This window comes from Sander lucioperca, chromosome 18, assembly GCF_008315115.2.
Source record: "Sander lucioperca isolate FBNREF2018 chromosome 18, SLUC_FBN_1.2, whole genome shotgun sequence".
NCBI lineage: Eukaryota > Metazoa > Chordata > Actinopteri > Perciformes > Percidae > Sander > Sander lucioperca.
In genome coordinates, this window is record NC_050190.1 from 15149240 (window position 1) to 15160549 (window position 11310).

The 11310-nt window shown below is 40.3% G+C and overlaps 1 protein-coding gene across 2 annotated transcripts; it reads right to left on the bottom strand.

Annotated features, from left to right (window-relative positions):
• Positions 1-48: 48 nt before the first annotated feature.
• Positions 49-8576, bottom strand: LOC116035891 (Usher syndrome type-1G protein homolog). 2 transcript variants are annotated; one of them, XM_031279259.2, is made up of 3 exons: positions 8491-8576; positions 1983-2120; positions 49-1899 (listed from the first exon to the last, which is right to left on the bottom strand). In XM_031279259.2, the coding sequence occupies exon 3, from the start codon at positions 1858-1860 to the stop codon at positions 250-252; it is 1611 nt and encodes a 536-aa protein (XP_031135119.1). In that variant the 5' UTR covers positions 1861-1899; positions 1983-2120; positions 8491-8576; the 3' UTR covers positions 49-249. The 2 variants fall into 2 exon arrangements, with proteins under 2 accessions (XP_031135119.1, XP_031135118.1); XM_031279258.2 differs by having other exon boundaries at positions 49-2120.
• Positions 8577-11310: the final 2734 nt, after the last annotated feature.

The window sequence follows — 11310 nt, forward strand, 5'->3', positions numbered from 1 at the left end:
ACAAAAATAATTCTTTTTTTGTAGCTGATATACTGATATCTATAAATGATTTTAAATAGCAAAATTGTATGCAGCTGTAGTCAACTGAACACTTAGCTCTCGTTTTAATATTGAGGAACATTGAAAAAACTAATATACTGCAATATAAGCAAACAATTATTATTTCTCTCAATAAATATATCACCAAGTAATCAACCTGCATTATCTGAATTGTAAGTGCTGTAAAAATGTCCAATGTTGCTTAACATTCTAATTGGGGGCAGACTGAGACGAGCAGCTTTCAAACTCACACTTCACTCCGCTGATGCTGTCAACGCTCGGCTGGCTGTTGACCTGCTGATGTGTGTGAGAGAGAGGAAAGGTTTCGGAGCGTGAAATCCGCCCTCGGCCGTTTGAGGATCCAGACGAACTGTCTATCACCAGCCTCATGAACTCTGGTGCGGTGAATCGACGCAGCAGTCTGTTCCCCAGGCCCATGAACCCTGGCATACGGCTTGGGATCTTCCCAGATTCCAGCTCCTCTCTGGCAAACAGCAGTTTGTTTTGTCTGCCGGTCGGGCCAAAGCTTCCCCTCTTCTGCTGCTCTCTTCTGCTTGGTGGAGCTATGTCATTAGCCTCTTTTCTCTGTGATTTAACATTCTCCTTGAGTCCTAGCACAGGCTGACTCTTGCCATTTAAAAGAGGTTTTGGCACAGAGACAGTTTTGTCGGCATCGTTTGTCATGCCCCGGGTGTTCCCTTGACATTCCATCTTGTCTATCAGGCATCTCTCATCCTGTAGCGATGCTCTCTTTAATTTGCTGGCTGACAGGCTGATGTCACGCACATCACCCTGATAGGACTGCTTTCTGCTGCTCAGAAGGTCCAGGTTAAATGACTTTGCTTTTCCCCAGAGAGGAAAACTTACTAGTGTTTTCTCTTGGAGTCCAGTTTCTCGACTGACATCTTTCTGGCTTGGCTCAGGCAGAGAGTTCAGTGTTTTAGCTCTTAGTTCTCTAAGCTGGCAGTTTTGTAGTTGTTTGGCAGTGACGCGAACGCTGTTATCCCCCTCAATCTTGCTTTTCTCTATCTGAGGAGGCAGAGCCCAGCTGTGGTGATGGTTGTTGTCTTGAGACTGGCTCCTGGGACATCTGGAGCTGTTCCACAGCCCACTGCTGTCTCCAATCTTCAGCTGTCTCTGAAATATCCCAGGCAGTTGGTCTTCATTATTATTCAGCTGCTTGGAGAACCTCTCCACAACATGCCTGGGGAGCCTGTTGGGCAGCCGGCACTCTCCTTCATCGATGGTACCCGAATCAGCAAGTGGATCATCAGTGCCAACACCCCTCCTGCAAGGAAAGTTCAGAATCTGCACGCATTGGTTGTGTCCGAAGAAGTCGGCCACCTCGATGGCTGAGTGACCAGCATTATTGGTTCTGTTCAGCTTTAGTCCCAGTCTTTTAAAAGCCCGGACCAGAAACTCCAGAATCTGGCTGTGCCCAGAAAAGGCAGCATACATCAGAGCGCTGTTGCCCCAGGCGTCAAAGACGTCTGGGTCAGCATTGAACTGCACTAGAAGCTTGACCACGTCCAGGTAACCCATCTCACAGGCATGGCTCAGGGCAGTGCGACCATCCTCATCCTGACAGTTGACATCAGCCCCTTTCTCCAGCAGCAGCTGGGTGAACTTGGCCCTGCTACTAGAGTCTTGCAGGCAGACAGCGTGCATGAGCGGAGTGCGGCTATTTTCGGTCTTAGAGTTGATGATGCGTCCGTCCAAGGCGTCCAGGATGAAGCGTGCAAGGTGAACTTTACCACCGTGCATGGCATCTAGGAAGGTCTTGGTGCCAGAGCCCTGGCGTAAATCTTTCGGCCGCATCATTCTTAAACAGCTACTTGTGGAGCTGAGCCTTCAAGTGAGCTGAGACAGAAGGTGACGAATAGGGAGAGAAAGTGTGTAGCAAGTTCTCTGAGGCTTTCCGTGTTGACAGTGAGTGCATTTACCTCAGAGTAAGACTCAGAGAGGAGCTGCCAGTGTTTTTATACCTCCCTCTCCACATGCCCTCCCCACGTTGCCTAGGAAACAAACGTCTGAGGACCATTATGCAGTGGCAGCATCCATTCAGCGCAAGCACTCTCTGCCTGGAGAGAAATATATGCTATTTGAACAGAATAATTACTCAAGGAGAAAAACATGGCCAGTGTTTTTAACGTGAGGTCTGTGAGGTTAACTTAAATTAACCTTTTTTTTTACTTTCCTTTGATGCAAATTAACTTAACAAATGTATGCTGCTGATAGAATATATAGCTATAAAGGGCAATCCAGCATTATGTGAAACCTATGAATAGGGCATAATGTTGAGTCCCATTTCCATTTAAGGCTATACTGTTATCAGGACACTTACCAGTGGTCTGAGGGTAGATTAAGAACTTTGAGAGCTCACTTCAAAAGGGAGTGAGGGAAAATTAACATTTAGATTATTTTTTCTTCCAACATGCCTTTTAAATACTGCATCTATCAATCCATCCATCCACCCTGCGGTTCTGCTTGCAGTTTGCTTCATCCACAAATCATAATACATTGTAGGTTTAAATTATGCTACTCTATTGTGACTTGATTTTCTCAAGGTTTTACAATAATGAATTTGCCTGAAGGTCTTTTTTGACATGGAAAATAATAAATCCAAAGAAAAAGGCAGTGAAAGCCTTGTTTTATTAGCTTATTGAATGTATTGAACAATAATGTTGGTTTTATGAGAAAAGCAGCATGATTGCCAGTTGCTTTCTGAAGTAACACTGAAAATAAATGTCAAACGCCCTTGTGTTTGTATGTATTAGAGTCTATCCTGGCCTCGTAAGCAGGTAATTCTGCTCTGCTTCAGGTATGTTTGCCTTCATAGTTACTAAATGCACCACTATTAACAAGAAAAGCTTCAAGTTTAAAAACTTTTCTCTTGAATTTTTTGTCAAGGCTTGTGTATAAAAAGCGACAAGGAACCCATTTACGCAGGTGTTTCTCCTCCACAAGACCAGACTTTCATTTTAATTGCTAATATTAATCTCAGCAGGGCCAAAACTGTGCCAAACAGTAGAGGTGAGAGAAACATTACCTTTCTCGCTGTTCACCATCCGGCTTCCTCAAACCCTCAGCGGGTCTTTTAAACAGCATCGAGAGCCACTCACTCTTTTAAACAGGACTGAAATTTATCAACACAAACCAATACTTCCTCCTGGTTGTCTTTCAGTGGATGGAGGCTATTCTTTTAATACAGACATGTCTTTTTCATCATAAAGAAATTTCATCACCACATCTTTTTATAACAAGGTCATATCATGGCAACATCTTCATAGATTTAAGTACTTATAATGCCAGAGATGCCACTCTAGATTTAGCTTCACAATGCCCGGATCCACAGGTGTTATGTCCTTAGGATTAAGGCTCTGCCTTCAAAGCATATATATTATCCATTGAAAGGAAGTCGTAACTCAGTTCAAATAATAAAAAGGCAAAACTAAATTACTGATAGAAGATGAATGGAACATAAAGCTCGGTATATACGATAAAACAAGACAAGAGTCTACAGCCGTGCTAGCAGCTCTGTGAGGCTGGGCCAACGCAAAGTGTCGCTTTGAGCTAAATGCTAACGTCAGAAATAACAACGCTTGGTTTACATGCTGGCTTAAAGCTTTAGTGCGTAACTTCTTGATATTCATTAACATCCGTTACATTCAAGCCATTGCCAAATGAGTTGCTACAAAGCTAATTAAGACTATCAGCTCCACACAACTCTCTCTGTATTTGTCAGTATGGCTATGTTCAGAAAATTGTGTCGTCCGGTGACTTTCCCACGCAGAAACTTGAGTGAAGATAATTACCTCTTCTGAAGAGTCCATCATGTTTTTTTAATCCTTTGTGTCCTCCTTGGCTACTAGCAAATGCGTTGTTGGGGGGGATGGGGGGGGTGCGCGGTCATGGAAGGCTGTATCATGTGGACACGCCGACAGTTTTGTTGTCATTACTGATTGAAATTCTTTATTAGGAATAACCCCTTGAGATGTAGCATCTCGTTTTCGAGGGGGTCCTTAAAGGCAAACATATACAATACATTCACAATTAGACAAAACAGTTAACAAAACAACTTGAGGAGACCTTAAGAAAAACATACATCAAACATACATACATACTGACAGATAAAAGACAAAGCTCTCCATCATACCAAAACCACCCATATCCTCCCTATTCAAACCATTAAATATTAGACAATAAACAGTTAAGGTCATTAATATACAGTTGAAAAAAAGAATTTAAGGAATTGGCATGAGGAAAGCAGTTGCAGCTTGTATGCAAATAATTAAGAAGAGCCATCTTAAAATGGTGAAAAGAGGAGATAGATCTAAAAGACCTAGGTAAACCATTCCAATCGGAAGGGGCTTTAAATTTAAAGGCTCTCCTCCCAATTTCTTTGAATATATGTGGTACAGAGAAGAAAAGGTGGTCAGTATCTCTTAAACTATAGGATGATTGATATAAAATCAAGTGTTGTTTCAGATAGGATGGATAGTTTGAAAAAAATGCATTTATGAATAAACTGCAACTTAGAATTCCTCCTGGGGGCGGCAGAAACTACGCACTATAGCTTTAATGTTTACCATCTTTAACCTGAACCTGAATGCCTGTAACAAAATAAATGGCAATACATCCAATAGTTGTTGAGTCATTTCACTCAGACCAACAAGTGTCGACCTCATGATAGTGCTAGAGGAAAAATCAGGAAACACCAAAGTCATTAGGATTCATCCTCTGAACTGGGGAACATAAAATAATTCTTAGCAGTCCATATAATAATTGTTGAGATATTTCAGTCTGGACCAAAGTAGTCTGACCAACCGACAGAGCAACATGGCCATTCTTAGAGCCACAGCTGGTAGGCAGCGTTTTGTTGATTGTTATTGCACTTGTATACAGTAGGCTATACTATTTTTCTGTAACCAACCTCCCATTCCTCGTCATTCCAGAAGTTGTTCTCCTGGGTTGACATCTGGAGTAAAAGCTGTCAGCGTAAACTGAAATACCTGTCATGATCATGCTGTGATGAGCACATGGTGCATTATAGGCTACTGCTGGATAATAGAAAGTCACAGTCGGTTATTGTCCAGTAAAATTTGAACCCTTGTGTTGTCCTCCCGGGTCAAAAACGTTTTTCCAACACTTAACATTTTCGTCCCTTTTTCTGACTTTATTTTGTTTTCACTAACACCAACTTACTATACATAACATAAACTTACTAGTTTTACACTACTTTTTGGAATTCATGGTCAATAAACCTCATTTATATGCAATTATACCTAATATTTGAGTTAAAAAAAAACTGAAATTATGAATTATTTTGACTAATAGTTAAGATGTTAAGTGGATGAGTTTAGTCAGGATACTGATTTGAAACCATTTCAATTTTCACCCGAAATTCAATTAAAGTGATCAATTATATTTGCAAAGAGCGTTGTATGGAATCCATCCTTTTTTGTGGTAATTTGGTTAAAAAGAAACCCATATTATTATTATTATTATTATTAATTTTTAAAAGGGGTCAAACAGGAGGGTTAATCAAATAATGCATATTGTGCATAAAACCACACGACCACCACCACTACTAGCTGTAGACATAAAGATGGATTTTAGCTAAAGAGTAGTGAAATGTAGATCCTGGTTTGGTCTTCCTAACTGGAAGACCAATCACTTCAAAAAAAAAAAGTGTGTCCAGACATTTGACTGGTACTGTATGTGTTCAGCGATGCTATAGAAAACTGCTTCTGTACAGAGCTTTTCATTACATTTTTTTTTTTTATTACATGGCTTGGTTGAATTCTAAGGCATTCTGTCTGTTATTTAAACATCGTAAATGAGTCTCTCTTCATCAATGACTGCTGACTGAAGGGAAAACTGAAACGTCAAGGAGTTCAGCATAGATTTTGACCATTTAAAATAGATTGGATGTGGAGCAAGTGCGTAAAACTAAGAAAAAAAATAGAGCCAGACAAGTGTTTTTTCAAACAAGCGAGACGTCACTTAGCATGTTCCCTGACGCACCAAGCAGGTTAGGACATCCTTATAAAGAAAAGCTGAAACAATCGGAGGTTTGCTCGTTCGCATTGCGTCCAGTTAGGAAGAGGTGTAATTTGCAATATGGTCTGGCGTTAGCAGGCTAGCATCCTGCAGACCATACACGGAATACTGCAGAGTGGATGTGGTCCTTTATGTGAAGCAAGCATGTTGATAAAGTGCCACATCACAAGTTCTTGACTGTGTCTGTGGAACCATCTCAGATCACCTCCTACAAAAAAATGTACATGCTAAATGTGTTACTCACAATGTTGACAACAAAAACATAAAAACAAGACTCCAGCATCAGGTCAGTACTGTAGTATTAATTAGAGGGTAAATATATAACAAAAATGAGGACACCTCTAGGATAAAAATTGGTGAAACAGACATGTTGCAAGAGAATGATAACACTTTTTAATCAGGTGTTCTAGTTTGAACGCTCTTTGACTTTGGCTTTTTCAGAAGGCAGTTCATCCAGAAATAGATTTGAGCCGCCTGGACTGCATGCATCCTGGCAGGCAGGCAGGCAGCGAGCTACACTTGAGTTATTGTGTTGGCCCCTGGCTACTGCTGATTATCTGTATGCGGGGTGACATTTTCTGCTCGAGCTGTTCGTTTTTATAAGAAAGAGTTCTGGATTGATAGATAGTCCATTTAAAAAACAAAATTCCTGGGGTTGGCTGTCTATCCTACGTATAGCTTTTTTTTAAATTCTAATCTTTATTTTTAGCAGATGGCAAACAAAATAAATAGAATTAATATCCCTATCTCTGTCTGGACTTGGAACATTTTGTGGTACAGCTCAGCAACAATTACCTGAAAATACTTAAAGTTCCACATTCTAGTGTGTAATTTCTAATATCACTTTTAAATATACATATAATAACTTGTGATTTTGCAGTTGTATTTACACATTGTAGGCTATACCTTGTGTCATACCCAACATTATCTTAGTATTAATTTATCATAATAACAAAAGTTGTTTTGTAGCTACTTAACAGTTATTATATCTTTCTCATATGTTAATGGCCTTTACTACTAGTTTACAGATTAGTCAGCCAAACGACAACATTGATATCACTTCAGTACCAAGAAGAGTGCACACCATGGGTCTGAATGTATCAATAAAAAAAAACATTTTACCATGCAGCAACAACATTACATCATTGTAAACAGTTTGTATGAATATGTGTGAATAAAATCAGCAATTTTCCTAGCAGAATATGTTCACTTAGCTCTGTTCACTTATGCTCACAAGGTCTGTGTGTTTCTCAAGGACACCTGTTTCAACTTCAAGATAATGGAGTTATGCAGTTAAATAAAAGTTAATGTCCAATTGTAGATGTCAAACCTTCTGTGTTTCATACTGACAAACCTGCAAATGTCTTTCCATTTTTGCAGTAATTTACACATGTAGACTGTAGTGGAGCCAACTATCCCTGAAAAAGATCCTGCTGGGACTAAATCAAAACAGGACACACTTCTTATGGCAAGCCCTTTTAACCTTTAATCAACATGGCTGACTAGTAGCGATTTAGTTTTCTCTAGTCAAAATGACATTACATGTCAAAATCGCCCAAATTACCATATTAGTTTTGGATATGTATGTAGGTCATTGAAGATATCTTCAATGCCATTTTGGCTAGTAGAAATTCCTTTTTTGATATATAAAATTCACTTATCTTAAATATAATTGTTACTAGTACGAATATAATTAACTACTACCAGACAAACATAATTGTAGGAACCATATAAACACTACAATGCCACCAGAATAGAGAGGTCCAGGAAAACATCAGATGCATAGCCTATTGTATATTTAATCTGACTTTTTTTTTTGCCTTTCAGTGTTTAAAACCAGTAAAAGTAAAGAATGGTAAAAGAAAAGAAAAGTATGCCTCTATGCATGACATAAAACCACTCTACCATCCATTCACTGAATGTAAAAAATGGGCCGGGCAGAAATGAATGAAATGTGGATGAAATATTCAGAATGTGAATGAATTGGTACCATGAGACTTGCTAATTGGGCAGATGTATTCAATAAAGCAGGGATGTCATGGTAAATACCTGATCTCCCATTCATTGCAGGCCAGGCCCAAGCAGGAGCCACTTTGAATGCCTGATTAGAAATTAAAGCTCGTGTCAAGTTAAGGTGTTATCGGCAGCCCTAAACGTCTTAATTAGCCACTGGGGAGAATGCACTTTCAGTGCCACAAAATCAACAGGTTCTTTTGAGAAAAACGTATAAATGGAAACAAACCACTGAGCTGAACCCCCTTGGTAACTCCACTTAGCTACTAACACCTGGGACTAAATTAGTGCATGAGGAGAAGGTAGGAAATGAAGTTCATCCGGGACCAGAATCAACAAGTCTCATTCATTCGTCAACTAAAAATGTTTTCTTACCAGTGACTCAACATGTCCACATCCTCCATGGACTACTTCATCTTCTGCCTGCTAATTGAGCACACCTGACAATCACATGGTTGAGGCTATCCCCTGCTTTACAATGTGAAAAACAGGATGCAACTGTGACCTTCATTTTCCATGCCCTGCACACATTTATTAAGAGCAAAATATTGGCAGCTAAGGCACAATTAACCTATTCAAGTTCAAAACTGTAACCTGATAACATGTCATTTTCCTAGGACATGTCACCATTTTTAGAGACTCCAGACTTCTCGATTTCCGCCTTATGTCCAAATATCAAGTCACAACAAAACACAATCAGACTTTGTTTCCTCACAGTTATGTAACATCTTAATACAGGTAGCTCTGTCATTTGAGCAGTGGGGGATAACAGCTCCTGCTGGGACAAAAGCACTGAATTGATGCATTCATATTCAGCAAGAACAATCATGTGTCTGTGTGTCCATTCAGTTCCTCTAATGCCCTTTGATTTGATACAAGGACACAGCAGTCTTAGGTTGAATGGAGATTTCACACGCCTTCCGTTCCAGGAAAGAGGCAGCAGCTGGCCTGCTGTCACTGTGTAACCATGGTGTGCTTGTATCATCGCTAAGGTGCAGACAAGGTCACTGTGGTTGTCCCATAGCAGAGAGAAAATGTCATGTGGAAGAGCATAATATCTTTAAATTAACTTCCAACCTTAATAAAAGTCACTTTGCTGTTTGTTTGTTTGTTTCCTGATTTATTTATTTATTTAATCAAAAGGCAGATGTTGTTATATTTTTCATTTCTGTCACAAGACTAAGGACAGATGGCTAGGCAGAGTTGGAGAGAGGACAATTACATATAGTTACAGAGTTGCAGATAAAGACTCTGACAGCAAACCAGGAGCTGCCACTCACAGGGGCCACTGATACGTTATTGGCCAGGAGGCGGCCCCCTCAGCGCCTTTGCTCTCTCTGCTCACAACAATTATCTCTCTGACTCTGACACAACCAGATGGTAAACAGTAGGCTGTTCCCTCAGCCTTCGGATGTAGGGGGCTCTAATATCAGTTCTCAGACTGAGACATTTTGGACAACAGAGAATTAGCATGACTGGCCTGTGTTCTTTTGCCATGGCAATGGGGGGGGGGGGGGGATAATAGTTTAAGAGGAAAAGAAGTACTGCAAAGGGTAAGTGCAAAATGCAAATTGAGACCGAATGTTTGCTGGTTTTGCATAGATGAGCAAATCAATTACTTATTTAAAGGGGCGGTACTTCATACATGTGCATGTGGCCGTAAAACATTTTCACGTATCGGGGAACGGTCTGTTAGAGCCGTGTGGAGAAAATCCCAGTCCGCTGTTTTTTTCCCCCAGTATTTTGAGTACAGCCCCTTTAAAGCAAATGGTACCTGCACACTGCATAAAAGATTACAAATGTTTAGCCACACTAGCAGCAAGTCTCGGGTCGGTCCACCACTTTGGTCTTGATGGGAATATCTCTGTTGGATGGCTTGTCATGAAATATCATACAGACATTCATGATCCCCTCAGGATGAATTATAATGACTTTGGTAATCCTCTGACTTTTGTTTTAACTAGCACCATCGTCAGGTCAAAATTTTCATTTTACAACATAAAACATTTTCAAAAATGTCCATCAGCCTCAGCTCTTCTTTTGTTTAGTATAGTAAACATTATACCTGCTAAACTTCATGTTAAAGGAATAGTTTCACATTTCTTCTTCTTAGCAAGCTTACGTAAGCATTTAGTTCAAAGCACAGCTGTGCTAACATTTGACTGCTGAAGACAATGCTGGGTTAAAATGTCACTTGGCCTAAATACAACAGATAGTTATATTTGCACCTAACTATCTCCCTGCACAATCAATATTCATATAATTTTAGTTTAAAAGTCAGGTTTAATATGTGCATTTGCAGTAACAAATTCCAAGATAAAGCAGACTTGTCAGCAACATTTCTTGACGTTAATCTGAAAATACACAGTAACAGACATAGCATGTCTCAGATGTATAAGGAATCAAACTTGTCACTGGTTTCCTGTTGAACAAGAAGACTTGAATCTGTGTCAACAATACGTTTTGTCATGATGAGCCTCTGTGCTGTTTCCCATGAGCCACCTGTACCCCCTCTTTGATCTATCAGGTCTGATGGAAATTCCTTTCCTGCAATGATACGGAGGAGATGGAGGGCCAGAGAGCAACTTCTCCATCTCCCACCTGACAGGCCCTATTTGTGGCCTTGCGGGCACGCTCACCTCTGACAGCTCAATAAATTGTACAAATGGATAACAAATGTATATGGCCACATTGTAGGGAGATGGGTAACACTCAGCCGCTCCATTTGTACATCCACAAAGGAAGTAGCAGCAAAAGGCAGGTTTGACTGGGTCAGAGAGAAAACAGAAAGAAAGCACCTGGAGGTTTTAAGACAATAACAGATGCCAGGTTTTATTTCAGCTGGTGTCTCAACTGCTAACCCTGTTGCATCATCTGTCTAGTTTCCTTAGTCCATCACTTTATGGTCTTTGAGATAAAAGGAAGCTGATCCTTTTTGTCTTGTGATCAACGTTTTGATTTTACATATTTAACACACAGACCACATCAGTCACACCTCACCTCGAGACACGACAGCTCTGTAAATGGCAACCATCCATGCTCCCCTCAAGGAACTTCACCTCTTTATAAATGAACTAATGGCCCTAAGGCCCACGACTATCTATTTTCTCCTCCACATGCTCTGCCACTGACGTTGTTCAGCGTTCACCTTCTAACTGCTCATACTGGCTCCTGTTGCTCTTCTTTAGCTGCACG